General features: G+C 71.3%; 3 protein-coding genes across 3 annotated transcripts in view; 2 read left to right on the plus strand and 1 right to left on the minus strand.

Annotated features, from left to right (window-relative positions):
- Nucleotides 1-20,800, plus strand: part of CORO7 (coronin 7) — a 32,700-nt gene extending 11,900 nt beyond the window's left edge. The window contains exons 8-28 of the mRNA XM_086759384.1: nucleotides 2,502-2,588; nucleotides 2,822-2,904; nucleotides 16,702-16,756; nucleotides 16,867-16,924; nucleotides 17,010-17,155; nucleotides 17,416-17,511; nucleotides 17,588-17,704; nucleotides 17,822-17,954; nucleotides 18,036-18,211; nucleotides 18,292-18,400; nucleotides 18,501-18,587; nucleotides 18,667-18,809; nucleotides 18,880-18,984; nucleotides 19,128-19,213; nucleotides 19,301-19,442; nucleotides 19,559-19,648; nucleotides 19,756-19,872; nucleotides 19,956-20,091; nucleotides 20,201-20,292; nucleotides 20,386-20,472; nucleotides 20,561-20,800. Coding sequence (XP_086615510.1) covers nucleotides 2,502-2,588; nucleotides 2,822-2,904; nucleotides 16,702-16,756; nucleotides 16,867-16,924; nucleotides 17,010-17,155; nucleotides 17,416-17,511; nucleotides 17,588-17,704; nucleotides 17,822-17,954; nucleotides 18,036-18,211; nucleotides 18,292-18,400; nucleotides 18,501-18,587; nucleotides 18,667-18,809; nucleotides 18,880-18,984; nucleotides 19,128-19,213; nucleotides 19,301-19,442; nucleotides 19,559-19,648; nucleotides 19,756-19,872; nucleotides 19,956-20,091; nucleotides 20,201-20,292; nucleotides 20,386-20,472; nucleotides 20,561-20,566 — 2,151 coding nt within the window. The 3' untranslated portion in view covers nucleotides 20,567-20,800. The remainder of the gene's footprint in view (nucleotides 1-2,501; nucleotides 2,589-2,821; nucleotides 2,905-16,701; nucleotides 16,757-16,866; nucleotides 16,925-17,009; nucleotides 17,156-17,415; nucleotides 17,512-17,587; nucleotides 17,705-17,821; nucleotides 17,955-18,035; nucleotides 18,212-18,291; nucleotides 18,401-18,500; nucleotides 18,588-18,666; nucleotides 18,810-18,879; nucleotides 18,985-19,127; nucleotides 19,214-19,300; nucleotides 19,443-19,558; nucleotides 19,649-19,755; nucleotides 19,873-19,955; nucleotides 20,092-20,200; nucleotides 20,293-20,385; nucleotides 20,473-20,560) is intronic.
- Nucleotides 8,194-15,062, minus strand: VASN (vasorin). The gene is made up of 2 exons (XM_086759385.1): nucleotides 15,023-15,062; nucleotides 8,194-10,900 (listed from the first exon to the last, which is right to left on the minus strand). The coding sequence occupies exon 2, from the start codon at nucleotides 10,888-10,890 to the stop codon at nucleotides 8,872-8,874; it is 2,019 nt and encodes a 672-aa protein (XP_086615511.1). The 5' UTR covers nucleotides 10,891-10,900; nucleotides 15,023-15,062; the 3' UTR covers nucleotides 8,194-8,871.
- A 239-nt stretch (nucleotides 20,801-21,039) lies between the features above and the next one.
- Nucleotides 21,040-22,520, plus strand: PAM16 (presequence translocase associated motor 16). Its single transcript, XM_086759388.1, has 5 exons — nucleotides 21,040-21,099; nucleotides 21,367-21,451; nucleotides 21,795-21,934; nucleotides 22,177-22,242; nucleotides 22,373-22,520. Exons 1-5 carry the CDS (start codon nucleotides 21,097-21,099, stop codon nucleotides 22,454-22,456), a joined length of 378 nt encoding a protein of 125 aa, XP_086615514.1. The 5' UTR covers nucleotides 21,040-21,096; the 3' UTR covers nucleotides 22,457-22,520.
- Nucleotides 22,521-22,883: the final 363 nt, after the last annotated feature.

The following is a 22,883-nucleotide window of genomic DNA, read 5'->3' on the forward strand; positions in this document are numbered from 1 at the left end:
CCCATCTCCAGCTCTTCCAGCCCTGCATCCCGGCCGGAGCAGCGTTTGCTTTGCGTCGGGCTCTCCCAGGCGACCGAGGAGCCGAGGGCGGTCGCTCACGGCGGGCAGCTGTTACCAGCTTGCCGGGACCTGCCGCGGCGTCGCTGCCAACAGCTGCGTCCGACGCGCCGACCCTGCTCCCCAACACTGGCCCCCCCGCAGCCCCCCGCATTCCCTGGGGCTGCACCGGGACCAGGGCTGGGGTACCAGCGCCGTACCCCACCCCATTCTGGAGAGACGGGTTGAGATGGGAGCAGGACGGTCCCGGGAAAGCCTCCCCGTGCTGCCGATCCGGCTGCGAGGAGGGAGCACAAGCTTCCCCCAGCCTGGGCTGCCTCAAACCAGCTGGGCTGGACCCGCACAATGGGCTGGAAGAGGCTGGGCCGCCTCGGCGCTGGCGTGGCCGCGGAGCCGGGAGGCCTCCTCAGCTCGCTGCGTGCCAGCCCGGAGCTGGTGGGCTCCTCTCAGCCTGCCGCAGGGACGAGCAGCTTGGGAGGGATGCCTGTCCCTCAGGCTGCGGCTGGTCCCCTGCTCCAGGGACACAGGGCAGGGGTCCCAGCATCGCCCCGGGCTGGGCGCCAGGCCCCGCAGCACTCCCACGGCAGCCCCAGGGCTCCCCACTGACCAAACCACATCAGCACCCACCGTCGGTGCCAGGTCACCCCGCCCCGGCCATGCCGGGACCCTCAGCACCAGGGGAGAGTGCATGAGGCGGGGAGTCCCCAGGGACCCCCCCAGAACTGGCTGCTATCCTGGCCAGCGCGCTCACCTCTGGCCACAGCTGGGCATCTGAGCCGCCGCCGAAGGCAGAGCGCCCCGGCCTCCCCGCATTCTTGCTGCCGTACGTGCTGCTCAGCCGGGATGGAACTAATGCAGAAAACATGGCCCTGCGCCGCGGCCGCTGCACCGCACGCTGGGAGCCGCAGCAGCATCGCCCTGCCCTCCGCCAGCCGCGCCGCCCGCCCCGGGGGTGCTGCCACCCCCCGCCGTCTTCTCGGGTGCTGGGCTGGGATGGACTGGGGGGCTAGCGGAGCCGGCACAGTCGGCTAGCGACTCTCCAGCTGTGGAGTTTTGGCTGCCAGAGCCGCGTGGCTCAGGTGCAGAAGCGCTCTCCCAGCCGACGAGCAGGCTGATCCCAGCTCCTGGAGTTTCCATCCCTCTCGGCACCGATCTTGGGACATGTTCCCTTCTCCGGGCCCTTCTCCCGGAGAGGCCGGCCCCTGTGCCAGCGTGTAGAGGTGGGGGACGGGTCCCTCCTGCCCCCACGGCCGGGAGCGCTGGGCTCGGTTCGGCCAGCCCTCTTCCACTTGAGCCGCGCTGGCTGCCAGCCGTGTTTGTGCTGGCAAGGAGGCTGGCGTGCCAGAGCCACGGGGAGGGTGAGCTTGGCACCGCGAGCCGTCTCCCACCCCGGCTGCGGGTCCCTCCGGAGAGCAGGCATCCCGCTGAGGCCAGCGGCTGGCACCAGAGGTGGCTGCTCCTAACTGGTGCTTCTCTGTGCACCCTGCAGCGGTGGCAGAGCATCGGTGGCGGTCGCGGTGCCGTCGTGGGTGCCAGGAAGGTGTCAGAAGCGCCGCGCCGTGTTTAGCCCTCTGCTTTGCTCTGGAATCGTCTTTTACTGGCGCTTTGCGAACCAGACCGAGGGGCCTGCGAGCGCTGCCTGCGCCGTGGGGCGAGCGCTGATGCTGGCTCCCGCTGGGACGCCAGGAACCGCAGGACCCATCTGGGGGCCACATGGGAGCCAGCGAGCAGCCCCCGCCGGCCCTGCGCTAACTCTTCCCTTCCCGTCCTCGGCAGAGCTGCACTGGGGCCAGTGTGGGTCCGGACTGGGGATGGTGGGCAGGACGGGGCGGTGGCGTGGGGTGGGGGGGGTCCCGGCCCCGCAGGGAGCCCAGGGCAGAGGCAGAGCGGGGCCGCGGGGTGTTAGGGCGGCGGCCAGGCTCCGTTTGCCGTGTGTTCCCGTAGCATCCGGATGCACGCAGGGCACCCAGCTCCTGCAGCCGGGATTTGGCATGGATCGCGAGCCCGGGGACGCAGCCGGGGAAGTAAGTCCCTCTGTCACCGTAGCCACGGCGGCGGCCCAGTCTCTTCTCACGCCTGCCAGCACGGAGCAGTTTCCTCGCAGCACACTGGCCCCTGTGCCCCTCGTTGGGTTTGGGGGGAGCCTCAGGGGCCAGGGAGCCGTGCCATGCCCTCTCGCGCTCACGTTACCTGCTGCCACCCTCCGCTCTTCACCTGGAGCCAGGCCAGCAAGCAACCACGGGGGCTCCGGACTGTCACCGCTTGCAGGCTGTCCCCACTGCGCTATCACCACGGGTGTCCCCCAGCGGAGCTGGGAGCCAGCGCTCGGCTCCGTGTGCGCATCCCTGGGGCGGTTCACAGCCACGGCTGCCGCTGGCAAAGCACGTGTCCCGCGGGCCGCGCCCGGCGGCCGTACCGATGGCTGTGTCTCCCGTGCCTTGCAGAGCATCCCGGGACACGAGAACAACAAGGACTGCCGGCTGCTCTGGATGGGCTCCAGCGATTTCCTCCTCTCCGTCGGCTTCAGCCAGGTACGCTCCTTGCTGGGAAGGTGGCCCTGGCGCCGCCGGGATGTCCCTGCCCCGCTCCCTGCGGCAGCTGTGCCAGGGCCCTAGGCGCTTTTTGGGTGGCTTGTCCCCCATGAAAGCAGGAGGTCCCCCCTCCAGGTGACCTGGCCCTCCCTGCGGACAGAGAGGCGCTGGCTGGCGAGGGATGTGGTGCCGTAGGGCCGCTGCCCACCGACGCCGTGTCTGTGCCCCTGCAGATGCGGGAGCGGGAGGTGAAGCTGTGGGACGCACGGCGATTCAGCGGGGCGATGCTCACCGTGGCGCTGGACACCTCGCCCGGGTAGGGACGGGGACTCGTCGCGGCAGCAGGGGTGCAGGGTGGCAGGGCGGGGGAGGCCATGGTGGGGGAGCGCGGTGGCGGAGCAGGAGGCGGCAGAGAGCACCTGGCACCCGCAGCGCTCAGCCACAAAGCCAGGGACAAGGCAGTGTGGCCACATCCCCGGCACCATTTGGGTGGGATGGGAGGGCCGTGGCTGTCCTGGGGGTGGCGCAGAAGTGTCCCCAGCAGCGCTGGGGTGGGATGGGTGCTCCGTGGTGCTGTGGTGGGTGGTGGCAGTGCTGGGGACAGCACCACCAGTGTCCGCGCCGCATGCTAGCCGGGTGGGTGTGTGTGTTGGGGCGGCACGGTGAGATGCTGCAGGCCAGCAAATCCCTTTGGCACTGCCCGCACGCTGGAGCGGCTCAGCCCCAGCCCCCTGCTCGCGGTGCGGCCGCCATGCTTTGCGCCGTGGTGCCGTGGCGGCTGCCCAGCCAGTCACGGCCAGGCCGGCAGCAGAGCCGCACTCGCCGGGCGTCCCCTGGGGAAGTGGAAGAGGAGCTTTCGTGGCCGTAAGGGGTCAGCGCCCCTTGTCGAGGCGCGATGGAGCCGTCTCCTGTCTGCAGGGCACCACTGAGGTGAGGAACGTTACGGTTAGACCCAGCCTGGCCTCTCCCACGCCGCCCAGCGAGCTGGCCCGGTGTCACGGCACAGGCGAGGAAACGGGAGGAAGAGGAGGAGGAGGCAGCGCCTTCATCCCGCTGGGGCTATGGGGGTTTGGGGAAAGGTCTTTGCCGAGCTGTGCTGGAAGCCACCGGCTCTCCCCAGAGCTGCTGGCATAGCGCAGGGATGCCAGGACCCTCGCCGCGCTCCGGGCTTGCTCAGTGTCAGGCCACGATGACGGAGCGGGTTCACTTGAGGAGCCAAGTGAGCCGTGAGGGGCGGCGGGGGGGTGCTGGCACGGTGGCCGGGGGAGCAGCCCCGGGTGAGAGCAGGCAGGAAGGCTGACGGAGCGTCCCTCGCCCTACTGCGAGCTCCTGGGGTGAGTGATGCAGCCATGGGGTTGCCACGTCCAGCCTTGGTGACCAGCCATCATTAGTGTCCAGAGTGAACACTCTCGAGGGAGGCTGGGGCCCGCAGCGTGCTGGCAAGGGGACGCTTTGGGGGTCCCTTATTTCTGCCAGCGGAGAATCCAGTGGGAATTCCCCCAAACCTCGCTGCTTCTTGCACCCCACGCGCGTGGGCCTCCCCGCCGGCGCTCGGCCGGGACGAGCCAGCCCAGCTAAATTGGATGCAGACGCCGGGCTGCGCTCAGCCCCCTCTGCGCAGGCTGCAGTTATTTTGGCTGCCGGGTTTATCGGCCGCCAGGAATGCGGCTGGCGGGCGCTGCCTGCGCGTCACGCCGGGGCTCGGCCGAGCTGCGGCTGCGTGGCAATACAGAGAGGGGGCTGGGGGTGGTGGGGGCGAGCAGGCACCCCCCTACTCCGCCCTGCACTGACGAGCCGCAGAGGAGCGGGAGGTGCTTTTTTTAGGCAGCCGCGCCGGGGCCGCCCGCGCTTCCAGCCCCGACCGCTCCCTGCCTGTAAATCTGGCGGAGATGACAAATGGCGGAGGGGGATTTGGGCTGGCTCCCGGCGGAGGTGCCGAGCAGGGGGCCACGCTCTCCCTCTGGCAGATCGGGGGCCGGCGAGGTGCGATGCTCGGGAGCCCCGGAGCCATGGCTACAGCAGGGGGTGACAGGTTTGGGGGGTCACCAGGTGCCCCCCGCAGAGGCAGTGCCCAAACAGGGGAGCTGCAGGCACGAGGTCAGGCTGGGTGCTGGACGCTGCAGCTCCAGAGACGGGGACTCGGCACCCTGGGGATGGCAGAGCCACCGTGGCACCGGGGTGCTCCAGCGTGGCCGTGGGGGCCTGGCGCGTGGCACGGAGGACACTGGTCTGGCAACGCGGCCGTACCAGCCGTGCCGTGAGCTGCGCGCGGGGAGCTGGGCGCAGCAGCAGCTCGTTGAGGCTTTTTGAGGAAGCAATCAGTGGGCGGGCAGGAAACTCATACCATTCATTACTGACGCCGGGCCGGCAGCGAGGGGAGCCTGGGTCCCCACCGCGGCCCTGCCGTGTCTCCACCGTGCCCTGCCGCCGGGCCCGCCCAGCCGCCACCACAAGTCCCAGGCACCCTGTAGCAGCCCAAAGTGGTGCCATGGTGTGACCTAGGGTGGGGGGCACCCCCAGCATGCCCACCCCAATGCCCACCGCATCGCTGAACCCCGCCCCATGGGGGAAGAGGGCAGAGAGCGAGAGGCACTGGCCCCATTCACCCTCCTGCATCAGCAACTGCGTTTTGGGAGTCCCCATCCCAAATCCTGCGCAGGCAAGAGCTTTGCGGCGCCATAAATCTCCTTTTCCAAGCGCCCCAGCCGTGCTCAGGAGCTGATCCCCCACCACCGATGCCCAGACCCCCTGGGGCAGTGGTGGCAGGAGGTGCGGGTGGCCCCGGCCCCTTCGGGTGCCCGCTGCTCCCTTCCACTTGGGTTTTGTCTTCCCTCCCCGGCCCCCTTTAATGAGATCAAGGAGCAGCAGGGCAGGAGCCAGGAAGGGGCCTCAATCGGTTATTGTTGCCCTAAATTGTAACCAGCACCAGTGGGGTTGGGTTACCGGCTCCGACTCGGGGTCAGCGACCAGACCCCGCTGCCGCGCGCTTGGCAGTCGGCGCAGCCCTGCCTGGGGACGGTGCCACCGCTGTGCCGGGGCCGACAGGAACAGCGGCTCCCTTGTGTCGCCGCATCGTTTGGTGGCCCCAAAGTGGCCCTGGCGAGGCTGGCGGGGGGGGGCTGAGAGATGGGGATGGCCGGCTCCCCATCGCCCTTCGTGGCGTGAAGTCCCCGTCCCTGTCCCGCTCTGGGGCAAGATGCTCCTGGATGGCCGCACGAAGGCGTTACCCGGCCTGGCCCCGTCGCCTGCCCCGCTAATTACGCTGTGTAAAAATAGCCGCGCCACACGCGGGGCCACTCGGGCGGGAAGGCAGCGAGCGGCGACAGCGCCGAAATCGCTCCCAGATGGGCCACGGCCCCAGCCCACCGCCACCGCCCAGCGCTCCTCAGCCCCGGCCTCCCCAGTTTTCCAGGAAGCCGGTGGGATTTCTGTCTCTCCATGGGCTTTTCCTCGCAGCCGAGGCTCTGCAGCAGCGCACGGGGCTGAGGGACAGCCGGGGATCCCCGGCACCAAGGCAGCATGGCCCCCGGGGCTCTGCTCCGGCCGTGGGGACCCAGGGGACCCGGCTTTGGTTCCTGCAGGACCAGGGCCGTTTCGCTGGAGCCCGGAGACCCCCAGGCTTGCAGTCGTCGGATGCTGGGGGCAGTGGATGCAACTCCTCCCCTCCCATTGTTGTTCCCCCCCCCAGTCTCCCCCCCAAGTCCTGCCAGTGGCTTCTGGCTGGGGCTCCCGGTTACCAGCCCCGCTGGACCGCATCGCGAGAGGGATTATTTTTGGGTTCATTTCAGGGGGTTTTGCAATCCTCCCCCGGCGCTGATTCAGCTCGGAGGAATGAGCGTCGCCGCGCGATGTGCCGCTGCTGGCGCACGCCGGGGCTGGCAGCGGCCGGGGGGATTTTGCGCTCGGGTTCAGGAGGCCACGGGGGTTCGGAGCGGGACGGGCACATCCTGGGCGCTGCGAGCTCCTGCCGAGCCACCTGGGTGCAGGCGTGGCTGTCGGGGGGGGGGGGGGGGGGGTCTGAGCCCTGCGGCACCCCCAAACCCCTCCGTGCCGCAGCTGAGCCCCACTGCCCCCTTCCCCGTTCCTCCCAGCTCTGCTGAGCCGCCCTGAAAACCTTGGCTCGGGGCTCCCCGGCCACGCTGCACCTGCCAAAACCGAGCCCGTGCTTTGCCTCTGCCGTGCTGGGGCAACCAGGGTGGCATCTCCACCGAGTCTGTGGTCACTTCAGAGCCCCCCAGGAGCTGCCAAGGGCTCATGAGGGTCCCCCAGCACCCACCTGGCACCTGGGGGGTTCCCCGCAATCCACCAGCAAGCGGGGAAAACAGCTTCATTAGGGGAAGGGCGCATCATGAGGCCCAGCAGCGGGAGGGAAAGCGAGGGGCCAGGAGGGAAGGGGTGAGGGGACATGCAGGGGCCGACCCTGCGCCCGGCCGGGCTCGGGGGGTTACGGCGGCGGCCGGCCAGAGGCACCCGGCGTGAGGCCGCAGCTCCACCGGGGACTTTTCTCCTCTCCTCCTCGCGAGGCTGGAAAATATACAAAGCTCGCAGTGAAAATATTTACACAGCAGCAATTTTCAGAGGAATTTGGGATGTTAATTTGAAAAATCTGTGGGGAGAGGACCACAATGGGCCCTTTGAGCGGGCGAGCGTGGCCATCACGCCGGCGAGGGGCCCCTCCTGCCGCTACGCCGGCCCTAATGGGAGCCAGCCCTGCCGGAAGCCCACCTGGGATCTGGGGAGGCCACGCCAGACAGCCCCCGCCACCGCCCCGCGCCCCTAATTGCATCCAGAGCCGCTCCCTCCCGCTGCCGGCCCCGGGCGAGCGGGCCCGGGGCGCTCGCGGGGTCAGGGCCGTATCCGAACCCTCCTGAAGAGCCGCCAGCCCCGGTGCGGCCGGCAGCTCGGCGCGACACGGCGGTGACCCTCGGCTCCGCGGCGCTTCAGCCCTGCTCATGCTAGTTCTCTCCAAATCAAACATACCTCGGCGGGCAGGGCCCCAACCTGGAAAATTCCAGCCCGAAAGATAAAGGATTGGAAAACGATTAAAACCAGAGGGTTGGAGCAGAAACCACTTGGCAGCGGGAACCTGCCGAGCGCCGGCTCCCAGCCCTCCCTGCTGGGGCCAGCGCGCGAAACTGGCTGTTCCTGGGGCTGGGGGCTCGCCGCGGGGGCCGCTCCGGCTGCAGCCCCCGGTTTGGGGGGACGGCGCAGGCTGACGCTTGTCACGGGTGCTCTGGGGGGTCCCGCTGCCACCGGGGGTGCCGTCGGGAGGTGGCGGAGGTTGGGCTGGGCTGTTTGTCCCGCAGCTGGCCCCGGAGCCAGCTGGCAGGCGGGGAGGGATGAAGTAAGGCTGGCTGACGCGCAGGGCAGGGGCCGATTCGAAACCCGTGGCCTCTGTTTTTGGGAACACCTCCTCAGCGCCCACGGCGGGGGCAAAGCCGCCCCAGCGTCAGGAAAAAAACTCCCCCCTCTCCACCTCCCTGACTCATCCCGGCGCTCGCCAACAACAGGAGGCCACGGCTGACCTCCCGCTCCTCCGCGGGGGACACACTGCGCTGCCCGCGCCCCTGCGCACACGGGCAGTGCCGGCAAGAGCGCTCAGGGCTGCAGAGAGCTTTTCATTGTCGTTACTTTAATTTTTTTTCTTTTCTTTTTTTTTTTTTTTTTACAAAAAGACACCCTTCCGGTCTGTCTTACAAAAGAGATGTACACAAACCTGTACTAGAAAAAGACATTTTCCCAGAAGAAATGGGAAATAACCGTGTATAAATATTCTCTCTGAGTTCTTAAAGCTTCAATTCCCGGTTCGCCTGCTCGGCGCTTCCTTCCGCCCGGGGGTCCCGAGGGTCCCAGCACCTCGGCCGGGCCTTATCGCTCACATCAGCTTCCAGGGAGTGGAGAGCCACGGGCCGTGCTCCGCTGAAGGACCCTTGTTACCAGCACGCGGACGTCCCTCAGCCGAGTCGCCGGCAGCTTGCTTTTTAGCAGTAGCTAAAAAAAGCCCCCCTCAATCCCCAAATTAAAAACCCAAACCCCCTCTTCTTTCGCCGCCCGCGTTTCTGAGTCACAGAAATCAAGGCACCGAGCGGTACAATTACTGTCTCCTCCCGAAGCGGGGCAGCCTCTCAGAAATTGCACGTTACGGGTTTGGGGTTTTTCTGCCTTAATTTGGTTCACTCCTCGCCGTTCCGCTCCCCGGAGGGATGCGGCCGGGTGCCGCCGCTGGAGCTCAACGTTCATCTGTCCGGGGCTCCCCGCGCCCGGCAGCCCCGTCCCGCCCGGCTCAGAAATAGGAGGGTTTGAGCCCCGGGGTGTTGTTGTTGCTGGGGTAGTGCGGCTGCATGAGCGGGACCTCGCATTCGGAGCCGCCGGAAAGCACGGCCGCCTCCGGCACCTTGCAGCCGCGGTTGCTCAAATCCCCGTTTTCCAAGCAGGCTTTCACCCCTTCCAGCTCCAGCGGGCCGGCGTCCGCCCTGGCGCCAGCGTGCGCCTTCGCCCGGCGGTGCCGGCGGTAGTAGGTGCCGGCGGTCACCAGCACCGCCAGCAGCAGCACGGCAGCCAGCGCGGGGACGATCATCAGGGTGAGGTTGCCGTCCTTGCTCTGGGTGACGGGGGAGTGCTGCTGGTGGCTCGGCGGCAAGGTCCGCGCCTCGGCGCAGTGCTCCTCCTTGGAGACCTTCTCCCCCAGGGGCCCGATGCAGACGCGGTAGGTGCTGTTGGGCTTCAGCGCCCGCACCGTGTACTCGGAGAGCGAAGCCGGCAAACGGAGCATCACCGGCCGCTTGTCCGGCCCGGAGAGGTTTCGGTAGCTCAGGCGGATGCCCTTCAGCTGCGCTTTGGACTGGATGTAGTTGTGCAAATCCACTTTGAGGGAGGTGCTGCCGACCTGCGTGATGCCGATCCGCCGGCCGGGCGGCGGGGACGGCGTGGCCGGGGACGGCGTGGTCCCCCTCGCGTCCGCCTGGCAGTACGTCCCGGTGAAACCCTCCGGGCACAGGCACTCCAGGAGGTTTTGGGCGCCCAGGTGGCAGGTGCCGCCGTTCAGGCACGTGCGAGGGGGACAAATGGGCGGCGGGGGGCTGGTGGGGGCCGGGGGGCGGCTGAAGGGCACCGGCGTTGAGCTGTCCTGGGGGGCCCTGGCCCCCAGGGTGGGCGCGGCGGTGGTGGGCCGCGGCGCCGGGCGGCTGCCGGTGGGGAGCGGCGTGGGCGGCGGCAGCGTGGTGGTGCGCGGGGTGGTGGAGGGGGCGGTGGTGGTGGTGGTGGGGCAGCCGAAGTCGGCGTACTGCAGGTGGTGGAGGAGCTTGCCGGAGTTTTTGGGGGGGAAGTGGCAGCGCGTCTCCTCGGGGCGCCGCAGGACCACGCCGCTGGCGTTCACCCACTGCACCAGCCAGCTCATCTGGCAGATGCAGTTGAAGGGGTTGCCGGCAGCCGTCACGGCCCGCAGCCTGGGGAAGAAGCCGGAGAAATCCCGAGGGATGGTGTTGATGTTGAGGTTGCTGATGTCCAGCTCCTGGAGGCTGTGAAGGTTGCGGAAGTCCTCTGCCGGCAGCTGGGAGATGCGGGCGTTGCCGGCCAGGCTGAGCTTGGTGAGGCTCCCCAGCCGCCGCAGCACCACCGGGACGCGCTCCAGCAGGTTGTCGGAGACGTCCAGCTCGTGGAGGTTGTTCTGGGCCTGGAAGAGCTCCTCGTTTAAGCTCGTCAGGCCCAGCCCCGCAATCTTCAGGGACTCGATGTTGACGGCGTGGAAGGCGCCTGGTGCGATGGTGGGGATCTTGTTCCAGCTGATGTCCAGCAGCAGGAGGTTGGGCAGGTCGAGGGGGGGCACGACCCAGAGCTGGTTGTTCTGCAGCTTCAGCTCCAGCAGGTTCTCCAGCGTGTCGAAGGCGGCGGCGTGGATGTGCTGGATCCTGTTCCTCTGCAGGTAGAGCCGCTCCAGCAGCCGCAGCCCGTGGAAGGTCTCGTTGGTGATCTCCTGCAGCTGGTTGGAGGACAGGTCCAAGTTGACGAGCTCCGTCAGGGGCTGGAAGATGTTTTTCTGGATGGTGGTGATCTTGTTTTGCGAGAGGTCCAGGAGCTGGAGGGCGGGCAGGCCCACAAAGCTGTCCTCGCTGAGTGTCGTGATGCCGTTCTCAAAGACGTAGAGGGAGAGGGTGTTGGGGGGCAGCCCCCGCGGCACGGTCTGGCCCCGTCTGGCCGCGCACAGGATGGTCTTGGGGTCTTGGCACTGGCAGCCTGCGGGACATGCCCCAGCCAGCTCCCCGAGGGCCAGGAGGAGCAGCGTGCAAAGGACCAGCTGGTTCATGGTGTCAGCTCTGCGGGAGAGAGAAACCCAGCCAAGGTTAGGGGCCGGGCTGGGGGGTGCCTCAGACCCCCCCCGGCACCCCCCTGCACCACTGCTGGGGTGCGGGAGCCATCTCTCCGTGCCCTGCCCGGGACCCTCTGGCCCCAAAGGGACCACGGGGGGAGCAGGAAAGTCCCCACCAGGCTCCTGCCTCCTCTGTGCAGCTCCGGCCCGAGACAGAGCCAGCGGGCACGTGGGCTGCGCACCCCAGCCCCACGCTCTGCCCCCTCCCCGGACCCCCAGGATTTAGGGACGTGGTGCCTTTGCACACCCCAGGCTCTACCACGAGCCACGTCCCACCGGCTTTGGCCTGGCCTCTTCGTACCGTGGCTGGCAGGGCAGCGAGACCCCCTGGGCGCGGCAGGGCGAGGGCTCGGCCTCCCCCGGCTGCTCGGCAGGGTGCAAATCAAACACGGGGACGTGGAGCAGAGGCACCAGGGCAGGGGTGGGAGCCAGGCACCGAGACCACTTAACCCTTTGCTTGAGCCGCCGTCACGGCACCCACGGGGTCTGCTCCTGCCCGATCGCCAGCGGTCGCGTTCCCCTCGGGGACAGGGGCACCCAAGGTCGAAGCCCCCAGGCTGCTGCCGCCAGTACCCCCCCACCAGCCCCTTCCCCAGCCCCAGCCGCCGCCGCCTCCTCCCCTGCTCCAGGCAAACCCCCCCGCTGCGGCTCGCGAGGGGCCCCCGCCGTGTGTGGGGGGCTGCCGGGTCGCGTAGCCGCACGTGCCGCCTGCCCCGGCCGCCCCTCCGCCGTGGGGGGCCCTATCCGGTGCGGGGACACCACATCCCGCTCCGCTGGCCGCGGCAGGGACTGGACCCGCGCCGTGTCCCCATCTTGGTGCGTCCCCGTGCCGCAGAGACACCGGCGCTCACCCGCGGCCAGATGAGGTTAACGCGGCGGCCGGCCCCCCCCGGGGTGGGGTGCGCCCAAGGGTGGGGTGCGCCCGCGCCGCTGGGCAGGGTCGCCGCAGCTGCCTGAGTCACTCGGCTCAACTGGTCCTGCCCCGCAGTGACCCGTGCCGTCAGCCCCTCAACGCTGGGGAGGAGCAGCGCCGCGTCCAGGGGGGGTCACCGACCCCAAATCCCCTCCCCGGCACCCCCAGCTCGGCCCCCGGCCCCCTTGCCGATGCCGGGTCCCACCGCGCGTCACGGCCAAGCCACTGGTGACCATCATGAGGACTGAGCGGAGCCGAAAAAGCATCATGGCGCTCTTCTGAAGGGCTTTTCGGGGCTAAGGGAGGCGGGGGCAGACCCGGCACCTCTCACCACCCCGCCAGCCCTTGTGGCTCCGGCGGCGAGCAAAGCCGCGGGCGCAGGGTGCCGGAGATGCCGGCGGTGCCGCCAGCCGTGCCAGGCCGCCCGGGTGGGCAGCGCCGGAGCGCGGCCAGGCCTGCGGGAGGCTGGCGAGGCCGGGGCTGGTTTTGCAATGCCAGGGTCGGGTTTCGCTGACGCGTCCCGCGCCGTAACCAGCTGCTGACTCCAAGTCTCTCTCGTCCCTTTAATTACGCTGGCATTTCCTCCTCTCCCCGCCTGCCAGGCTCCCCGCTCCGGGCAGGTTCGGCCAGCCCGGTCGAAGCCACGGCCGCGCATCCCCGCCTTGCCACGAGCGCGCCGGGCGGGCTCCACCCGCGCGCCTCCGCATCACCCTGCTCCCTCGGCACACGCCGCCGTCCCCGCCCTCGCGCCCTGATGCTATTTCGAGGCAGCGACGGCTTAACCGGAGCCAGGCTCGCTGGGGTGCTCCCCCCTCCAAAAACGGGGCGCAGGGGAACACCCCCCCCAGTGCTGGAGAGGGGGCCCCGGTTCTGCTGGAAGCGTTAGCAGCGCCCTGCCAGCGGCCTGCTGCTGCCTTGGCTGGGCTCCCCCGCGCCTGCACCGCAGATATTTGCCGAATTATTCATATTTTCCGGCTGCGGGGAGGATCTGGGCTCGGATTCTCCCGGTCCCGGCACAGCCTTTCCCTGCCAGCCTGCTGGGGCCGGAGCGCTGTGTCGCCCCGGCTCTGCCTGCAGCCCCCCGCGCCAGGCTGTCCCGCTGCCTGCCCAGGGTGAGGGACGCCCCGCTTCGCACGCGCCACGTGGTTTAAGGACGAAGCCGCAGGGCGACACCTGCGCAGGACGGGCCGGAGGAGCCCTCTCGGGGGTTCCTGCTGCTGGGGGATGCGGCCGTTGTCCCCGGGGAACCCGGCACGGTCAGGATGTCCCTTCCCGCACCGGCGAGCGGGGCCCCGTCGCCGAACAAAGCCCCCGTTGTTGGCGGCAGGCGGCCAGGCCGGTGGGCTGCCCCCGTGGCCGGCAGGCGCTGGCACGGGCAGGACGGGAGGCCCCCGTGCGAAGCCGGGGCCTGGGCTCTGTCCCTGTCACCGCAGGGAGGGACGCGGTGCCTTCGCCGGGCGGGACGCAGGCGCTGCTCCGCTCCTTTACGCCCCAGCCCCAAAACCAGCCCCTGTCAGCACGTGCCCCCTCCCGGGACCCGGCTGGGGGGATGCAGGATTAAGCCCTTAATCCTCCTCCCCTTCAACCCACCCCGCGCCGCCGCAGCTCCCACCTCCTCCCGGGCTCCCCTCCCTATTTAATTAAAGTTTCCGCAGCAGCCCCGGAGGAATGCGGGCCTGGTTATTGCATTCCCCGGGGAGCGCGCCGGCCCCTCCGTCCCGCTCCTGCCCCTTTGACCCGACCGCGCTCCCCGGCTCAGGTGCTGGCAAGGAGAAAAACCAGCAGAGCCGCTTTACCAGCAGCCAAACCGCCTCCGGAGGAACCCAAACGCCGCGCAGGGTTGGGAGGAGGCCGGCGATGCCGCCACGCGCGGCCCCGGCAGCACGGGCAGATTCCTACGGCGTGACTGGGGCAGCGGCGGTTGTCCCCGAGCGCTTCCTCCTGCCGCGTCCCGCCGGCAGAGCCAGCCGGGCAGGCAGCGCTTGCGTCAGGGCCACCCGGCGAGGCCACTCGGCCTTGGCGTGGCGTGGGGGAAAAATAGTAATTAGTGTCATCCTTGACGGCGGCACTGCCCAGCGCTGCGTGGGCAGCGGCACGGCCCCGGCTGGGTCAGGCCTGTCCAGTTGCCCCAGTCCCAGCAGGATGAGAGCTGCCGGTGTGGGGCGCGTCGGCAGGGGTGGGTGCGTGAGGGGACACGAGTGGGGTTTTCTGGTTGGGAAGAGGAGGCTTGGAACTGGAGCGTCTCCACCGGGATGTGCTGGCTCTCGTGGCAGCTGCCGGCCCAGGAGGGGACACTTACCCCGCGGCGGCCCAAAGTCACACCCGGAGAGGGTGACGGGGGCCGGCATCCCCCCAGCACACGCCGGGCGATCGCGAAGCGCGCAGGGAGCCAGCGGCGGGGCATCCCCGCGGGCCGGCAGCCAGGCTGGCCGGTGGCCCTGCTGGCACACATCACTCTGCGCCAGCCGGGGTGGGGGGAAACCCTCGCTGGCACTGCCCGGGGACCCCGCTCGGGCCCAGGGAGGATCAGCGAGCCGGGACGCCGGCCCTGGAGGGCAGGCAGGGCCAGGACAGCCAAACCCCACCCGGGCCGAGCCCTCCGCTGAGGAGGGTGGTGGTGGCCACCGCTGCCAGCAGCTCCCACCTCTGCCTGACCCCAAAGAGCGAGCCCCGCTGCCACGTCTGCGGGACCCGAGTGGGTCCCGGGGCCCTTCTGCTGGCAGGGGGGTCGCAGCCGCTCGGCCACGGCTGGAGGGAGCCGGGCTCCGCGTCAGCGCCGGCTGCATCTCTCCCCTGCCCGGTGACGGGAGCAGCACCAGGCCAAAGTCCCCGGGCCAGCGCATCCCACGGCGGAGCGGGCACGGGCAGGGACAGGGGACCTGGGACCCTGCACCCCCCCCGTCCCCGCCCGGCCCAGGCCTCGCCACCAGCCCGGGCCGGGTGCCCCCCCTCAGCCAAGGCCTGGGGGGCAGCGGGACACGCCGACCCTCGGCCGAGGCCTGGAGCGAGGCCCTGTCACCGGGGGAGGGGGCGCCCCGCGGCCCAGCCGAGCCCCCTCGGCCCCGCCACCCCCCGGGGGCCCAGCAGAGCCCCCTCCCGGCCGCCCCCCAGCCCCCCGCGGGGAGGGGCGGGCGGGGCCGAGCCCGCGGCACTCACCGCAGCGGCCGGGCCGGGGCGGTCACTCCATGGCGGCCGGGCGGGCGCTCCCCTCTCTGGCGGCGCCGGGCGCGGGGGGGCGGCTTTAAAACTGCGGGGGGCGGAGCCTGTGCTCCCGCCGCCTTCCCATTGGCTGCAGGGGACAGGAGGGGAGGAGGGGTGGGGCACGGCTGCTCCGCAGGCTCCGCCCCCTGCGCACCTGGGGCCCGGACGGGGGCGGGGCCGCCGGGCTCCCCGGGGACACAGGGACCTCCGGGACCCCAGGGACCCCCGCCACCTCTGAGACCCACAGGAACCCCCGCCACCCCCGGGACCCCCGCCCCCTCTGAGACCCACAGGGACCCCCACCACCTCCAGAGAACCACAGGGACCCCTGCCACTCCCGGGACTCCAGGGACCCCCGCCACCTCTGAGACCCCCAGGGACCCCCGCCACCCCCGGGAGCCCCCGGGACCCCAGGGACCCCCGCCACCTCCAGAGACCCCCGGGCCCCCTGCCACTCCCGGGACCCCAGGGACCCCCAGGGTAACCGGGGACCCCAGCACCCATGGGCCCCGGTGCCCCGGCATCCGCAGAGCCCCTGACACCGGGGGACAGGGGGGCAGCAGGTGGCCCTCAGCCCCGCGCCCCAGAGCTGTGCCGATGCCGCAGGACGATGCTCCCGGTTTGGCACCGCAAGGAGGGCGCAGGCCGGGCTGGGACAGCCGGGCACCCAGGGGTGCCCTTGTCCCAACCCCGGGCCCCGGCGGCGGCGGCGGCGCTGGTGCCGGTGACCGCAGCCGGGCGGGGGGTCCCGGCGCCTGCCGCGGCCACCCCGGCCGTGTTTGCCTACGTTGTGCCAACGGTCCCGTGCCGGCTGTCCCTTGTGCCGCCCTGCGGCAGCACGGCGGCGGCCCTGCCACGGGGACGTGCTGGGGCGAGAGCGCGGCAGAGCCTCGCTTTCACCCTATTTCCTCGGAGCCGCGTGGCGTAAAACACCGGCACGGCGCGGCGCGGCTCCCTGCCCTGGGCACGGCCGCAGAAACGTCAACCGAAAGTAAGAGACTGTCCCTTCGCTGTCGGCCCGCCGAGCTCCCTCCTCCGCCCCCGCCGAGGGAAGGCAGAGGGGTGGCGGGGTGCCCCTCACCGCCACCGTCCCCTCTGGCCACCCAGCGCCCCGGGCCCCGCAGGCTGGGCCAGGCCGCGGGACGTGGAGCGGGGACACGCTCCAGCTGGCACAGCCCCGGCCACAGGGCGCTCCCGGGGCCGGCTGGCACGGCAGGTGCCAGGTGAGGCCAGCGGCGTGCCAAGGTGCGCCACGCGCCCGTCCCGAACCGGCCCAGCCGGCCCAGCCGGCCCCGGGGCTCCCCTGCGGGCGCCGGCAGCTTCCCCAAGCGGGGACCGGGGTGCCGTCGCTGGGCGCGGGGTGCCCCGCAGCTGGGCACGGCTTCGTGGCGGGCGCCGTCCCGCCGCAGACCCCGTCACCCCCGGGGTGGGACGGTGAGGGTCGTGCCGTGGGCAGCCAGAAGTCAGGGGAGCAGCCTGGCACGCGGAGGGGGCCGTGAGCAGGGCCCGATCCCGCCCCACGCTTCCCCAGGACGGGGTTTGGGGCGTGCACCAGCCTCGAGGATCCGGCCCCGCGGCCGTCAGGGTGCTGCGCCGACGGGCACCCCCGGCTCAGCGCCCCCCTTCCCTCGCAGGGCGGCCATCCCGCTGTACGACGCCGACACGGGGCTGCTGGTGCTGGCAGGGAAGGTGAGGGCCCACGGCAACGGGGTGCAGAGCGGCACGGAAGGGTGCGGGGGGGGTTCACGTGGGTGCTCCCCCACTCACGTCCCGTCCCCTCCCCTCCGCCTCTCTTCCAGGGAGAAAACCTCCTGTACTGCTTCGAGGCGGCACCCGCGCAGCCGGCGCTCACCCAGGGTAAGCGGGATACGTCCCCACGCGTCCCGCGCGTCCCCGGGGGGGGCCTCGCCCCCGCCCCACGGCCGCCCTGCCCGTCCCGCAGTGACCCAGTGCCGGACGGAGGGCAGCACCCGTGGCCTGGGCGCCGTGCCGCGCCTGGCGCTGGACGTCATGGCCTGCGAGGTGCTCCGCGTCCTGCAGCTCACCGACACCGCCCTCGTCCCCGTCAGCTACCTGGTGCCACGCAAGGTAAGGGGGGGGGGGGGCACCGCGGCTGGCACGGCGTCACGGGTGCCTGCGGCCATCCCACCCACCCGGGCGCTGCGAGGGGCGACGCCGGCGCTGGGTGCTGTTTCGGAGGGTGGATGCGTTTGGGGGCGCGCGAGGCAGCCCAGCACCGGGCGGTGTCTGACGCCTACGGGCTTCAGCTCGCAGGGTGCAGGGGGGCAGTGGGACGGGGGCTGCGGGGTTTTGGCGATACCCGCTTCACCCCGTCCACTCTCCCGCAGTCCATCCAGGACTTCCATGAGGATCTGTTCCCCGACTGCACCGGGACGCTGCCGGCCACCGGCGCCCAGGCCTGGTGGGCGGGGGACAGCCAGCAGGTCGGTGTCACCCAGGGGGGCGTCCTCACCGGTGGGGCTGCCAGTGCCCCCTGCCCACCGCACTGCCCGCCGGCAGGTGGGGAGGGTGAGCCTGCACCCCGCGCGCAGACCCACCGACACCTTCAGCTCCCCTGTCATCGCCTGCACCCGGCTGCAGGCAGCCGACACCGCCGACGCCGACGCCGACCGCAGCGTGAGCGCGGAGCACTGGGGAGCGCGCCGGGGGTCCTGGGGGTGCCGAGGGACCCCTGCCGCCCTCGAGGGCCGGGATGCCGGCACCCCCTGCCCACCCGCTCTCTCTCTCGTGTAGGAGGGCAGCGGCTACTCCTCGCCATCCTCGCTGGCCTCGCCGGGCAGCGCCGCCACCTCCCTCTCGGCCAGCACCGGCCCCTCCAGCGGCTTCGCCAGCAGCCCCAGCCAGAAGTCACTGCAGAGCATTTTGGGTGAGCGGGCGGCAGGGCGGGCTCGGCGTCCCCCAGCCGGGAGGGGACCCGGGGCGCTGACCCGTCCCCCGCCTGCGCCAGGGCCCAGCTCCCGCTTCCGGCACGCGCAGGGCAGGGTGCTGCACCGCGACACCCACCTCACCAACCTGCGGGGGCTCAGCCTCACCACGCCGGGAGAGTGCGACGGCTTCTGCGCCAACCGCCAGCGCGTCGCCCTCCCCCTGCTCTCCGCCGGCGGCCAGATCGCCGTGCTCGAGGTACCCCCGGCGCGGCACGCTGGCCGGCACAGCGCCGGTGGGCGCGGCGCGCGGGGTGACCCCCTGGCTCTCTCCCGCAGCTCTCCAAGCCCGGCCGTCTCCCCGACGCGGCCGTGCCCACCATCCAGAACGGCGCCGCGGTGGCCGACCTCTGCTGGGACCCCTTTGACCCGCGGCGCCTGGCCGTCGGTACGCGTGCCGTCGTCCCCAGGAGAGAGCGCGCTAGCTAGCCCCACCGCAGCGCCGCGCGCACCGTGTTAACCACTGCCCATCCATTTTGGGGCCGCAGCGGGCGAAGACGCCAAGATCCGGCTGTGGCGGATCCCCGAGGGAGGGCTGCGGGAGACGCTGCAGGAGCCCGAAGCCGTCCTGCGAGGTGAGCTGGCGCGCGGGGGGTGCGCACGCCCCCATCCCGGTGTAGGTGGGGACGGCCGCGCAGCACTCACCCTCGCCAGGTCACAGCGAGAAGATCTACTCCATCCGCTTCCACCCCGTGGCATCCGACCTCTTGGTTTCCTCCTCCTACGACATGACGGTCCGGATTTGGGACCTGAGCGCCGGGAGGGAAGCCTCGTGCCTGCGGGGACACGCCGATCAGGTAAGGGACGACGCAATCGGGGACACGGCCGTTTGGCGGCTGGGGGACAACGCGACGTCCGTCTCCCCAGATTTTCAGCCTGGCTTGGAGCCCCGACGGGAAGAAGCTGGCGACGGTGAGCAAAGACGGGCGGTTACGGCTCTACGAGCCCCGGCGCAGCGCTCAGCCTCAACAGGTACAAGCGACAGCGGTGGGGACGGGCTGGAGAGCTGGGGGTGCGGGCGGGTGCCCGCGGGGGGGGCCGGGGCCCCCCCCGCGGGCACCCGCCCGCACCCCCAGCTCTCTCCGAGAGGAGGGGGTGACCTTCGCCCCTTGCAGGAGGGGCCGGGTCCCGAGGGGGGCCGCGGAGCGCGCCTGGTTTGGGTTTGCGGTGGCGACTACCTGCTGGTGTCCGGCTTCGATAGGTAAAAAGGGGGGACAGAGGATGGGGCAGGGGGTCCCCAAGGGGACGCTGTGCTCCCCCCCACCGCCTCATCGTCACTTCCCCGCAGCCGCAGCGAGAGGAGGATCCTCCTGTACCGGGTGCAGGCCGTGTCCGAGGGACCCTTGGCCGTCCTCGGCCTCGACGTGGCCCCTTCCACCCTCCTGCCCTTCTACGATGAGGATACCGGTGTCGTCTTCCTCACCGGCAAGGTGGGGCTTTGCCCTGGCAAAAAATTAGCGGGGGGGCTACCTGCCTACAGCACCCCAACAGCGCAGAGAGACTCTCCGGGCACCCCCTGCCAGCCCCCATCTCGCTCTACCCCCAGGGCGACACCAGAGTGTTCCTCTACGAGGTGACACCCGAGCCCCCCTATTTCCTGGAGTGCAACAGCTTCACCTCCAGCGAACCCCACAAGGTAAAGGGGGGGGGGGGGCTGCCAGGGCCGCGCCGCCCATCCCTCCCCTCCCTGCCCGCGCTGCCAGATCCGCGGGAGGCCCCGCTTACGCCCCCGCCCCCCGTCAGGGCTTCGTTTTCCTGCCCAAAACGGCGTGCGAGGTGCGGGAGGTGGAGTTCGCCCGGGCGCTGCGCCTCGGGCAGAGCACCCTGGAGCCGGTGGCGTTCCACGTGCCGCGCGTCAAGGTAGGCGGCGAGGGCCCGGCTGCGTTTTGGGGGCGGGTATAGGAGGCAAGGGACACCCCCCTGAGCGCCCCTCGCCCCCGCAGAAGGAGTATTTCCAGGACGATATCTTCCCGCCGACCCGCGTCTGGTGGGAGCCGGCCCTCGGCGGCAGCGCCTGGCTGGCGGGGGAGGACGGGCAGCAGCGCCGCGCCAGCCTGCGGCCGGCCGACATGACGCCAGGTGGGCGCAGAGGGGCAGGGCGGGGACCCACGAGGATGGGCGCGGGAGGTGTCTGCGCGTCAGCCGTGGGGCAGAGCCCCGCTGCCCCACGGCAACGCCGCTCTCCCAGTGAGCGAGGCCCCGAAAGAAGCTCCGGTGCGGAAGTTCGTCCCTGCGTCTGTGTACCTGGAGGAGAAGTCTGATGAGCAGAAGAAGGAGGAGGTGGGTGCTGGGGCACGCCGGGACCACCCTGCGGCAGGGCCTGGGCTGGGGGCGATGCCCCGGGCCCCACGGCTCTGCCCTGCCTCCCTGCAGCTCCTCAACGCCATGGTGGCCCGGCTGGGCAACCGGGACGACCCGCTGCCCCAGGACTCGTTCGAGGGGGTGGACGAGGACGAGTGGGTAGGTGCTGGCGTGGGGACAGTGCGGACGGGACCCCCGGGTTGGTCCCGCCCCGCCGCGCCCCTCACCCCCACCGGGCCTCTCACAGGATTAGGCTGGAGCCCGGCACACCGAGGACCGCGCCGGGGACCCCCGCACCCGCCCGGGCTCGGCAGGGAGAAGAAGGAGAAGGAGGAGGAGGAGGAGGAGGAGTTGGCGCGGCGGGGCCCGACCCGGCGGGGGGAGGCGCGGCAGGGCCGAGGGTCGCGCCCCGCACCAGGCCGAGCAGCGTCGTTAGGCCCCGTGCGCGCCGCGGGCAGGCCCCGCTATTAAAGCCGCTGCACCAGCACCCGTCTCCTGCCGTGACTGCGGGCCGGGGAGGGGGGAACCGGGGACCGGGGACCGGGCGGGGGACACACGGGACCGGCACCGCCGTCAGGCCGCGGCCTACGCCTCGCCCGCCGCCTGCGCATGCGCGTGGGCAGCCCCGCCAGCCGGCAGCGGGACCTCCCGTGAGGGAGCTGCCGCCAGGGGGCGCTGTGCCCGCCGAGGCCGCGCTGCGCCTCGCCGCCGCCGTCTCTGTGGCCGCTGTGACCTTCGCTCCCTGACCCCGTGACCGCCGCGGGCGGAAGCGGCGGCGGGGACATGGTGAGGGGGGACGGGGGGAGGCGGCGGCGCCGGGCCGGGGCCCGAGCAACGGGACGGGGCCCGAGCAACGGGACGGGGCCCGGGGGGGCGGAGGATAATGCTGGGCAGGGGACAGGGCCCGGGGGGGGACACAGAGCGCTAGGTGGGGGGCCGTGGCCCGGCGGTGGAGAGGCGGGAGCCGGGACAGGGCCCCCGGGGGTCGGGATGGGGCCGGGCAGGGTTTGGGGAGCGGCGAGCGGGCGGGGTGACAGCAGCGTGTCCCCGCAGGCCAAGTACCTGGCGCAGATCATCCTGGTGGGAGCCCAGGTGGTCGGGCGGGCCTTCATGCGGGCGCTGCGCCAGGAGTTCGCAGGTAGGAGCCGGGAGGCCGCCCCGCACCTCGCGGCGTCCCCGCCCCCGCCCGGGGCCCAGCCGCGCCCCGCTTCCCCGGCCCCTTCCCCCGGGCTCCCCGGGAAGGCTGTGCCCGGGGAGGGGGGACGTTTGCCGGGCTTGCCGCAGGGCGACAGCCAGCGCCCGCGTCCCAGCGCCGACCTAACGGCGTTTCGGCTCCCAGCAGCATCCCAGGCACCGGCACATCCCGGCAGCCGCAGCGGGCAGAGCGGGGACGCGGCAGCCCCGGGCTGCTGCCTGAGGGTCCCTGGGGAGGGGCAGCACGACAGGGGACACACACTCACACCCTCGGTGTCTCCGGACAGCGAGCCGAGCGGCGGCAGATGCGCGAGGGCGCTCGGAGCGGCCCCAGTCCGCCGCCGCCTCCAGGATCATTGGCGTCAGCCTGCAGGAAGCTCAGCAGATCCTCAACGTCTCCAGCCTCGACCCGGAGGAGATCCAGAAGGTAGGGGCTCCACGGAGCGCCCAGGACAGCGTGGCGGTGACCGTCAGTCCCCGGAGGGAGCACGGCTGCTGTCCTGGGCCCAGCTAATCCTGGCTGGAGGTTTCCCAGCGGTGCCCCTCAGGGAAGGGGACATGGGGACGTGCTGGGGTCCCCCCAGGGTAGCACTCGTCACCTCCAGCAGCGCCGCAGGGGGCCGGGCAGCGCGGGGGAGATGAATCTGACAGGGGACTTCTCTTCGGCAGAACTACGACCACTTGTTCAAGGTGAACGACAAATCGGTGGGAGGCTCCTTCTACCTGCAGTCCAAGGTGAGCGAAGGGCCCCCAGCCCGGGATTTGGGAGGGGGAGAGCCTGAGGACATGGGAGGGAAGAGAGGGAGGGGAGGGGGCGGCCCCGTCCCCCCGGGTCACCCCGCCACCCCGTCCCCGTGTCCCGCAGGTGGTGAGAGCCAAGGAGCGGCTGGACGAGGAGCTCCGCATCCAGGCCAAGGACGAGGAGAAGGGGTGGAAAGCCGAGACGTGACTCCCGCCGCCCCCGCGCCCCCCGCCCTTAACTTATCGGTAGCCAATAAACGCCGTGTTCTCCAGCGCCTGGCCTGGCTGCTCTGCGCCCCGGGGAGGAGGAGGAGGGAGGCGGCTGGGGCCGAAGGGGTGTCCCTGTGGCGCCAAGCGCTGCCAGGGCTCAAATGGCACCCGGGACGGCCACGGGAGCTATTTTTGTGGTGGGTTCGGGCGCTCTTGGCCGGAGCGCACGGATAGCGCTGGCTGCGTCCCGCAGCAGTGCCGGGAGCTCCGCGCCGTCGCTCTTCTCCCACCGCGGCTGGGTCGGGGTGCGGTGGTGAGGGGGCACGGGGACCCACCGGGGGCGTCACGCAGAGCCGGCCGTGCCCCCGAAACGGCACCCATCACCTCCGTCACCCTCCGTCCCCTGGCTGCGCCCCCGCCTCGGG

This window comes from Chlamydotis macqueenii, chromosome 15 (genome assembly GCF_036417535.1).
Source record: "Chlamydotis macqueenii isolate bChlMac1 chromosome 15, bChlMac1.mat, whole genome shotgun sequence".
In the NCBI taxonomy this organism is placed as follows: domain Eukaryota; kingdom Metazoa; phylum Chordata; class Aves; order Otidiformes; family Otididae; genus Chlamydotis; species Chlamydotis macqueenii.

Bases quoted from the DNA above. Each gene is read 5' to 3' on its own strand.
- PAM16 (XM_086759388.1), top strand. The intron at 21,452-21,794 runs GTAGGAGCCGGG...GTCTCCGGACAG, and splicing joins GCTGCGCCAGGAGTTCGCAG to CGAGCCGAGCGGCGGCAGAT. The intron at 21,935-22,176 runs GTAGGGGCTCCA...TCTCTTCGGCAG, and splicing joins ACCCGGAGGAGATCCAGAAG to AACTACGACCACTTGTTCAA.
- VASN (XM_086759385.1), bottom strand. From the start codon at position 10,890: ATGAACCAGCTGGTCCTTTGCACGCTGCTCCTCCTGGCCCTCGGGGAG.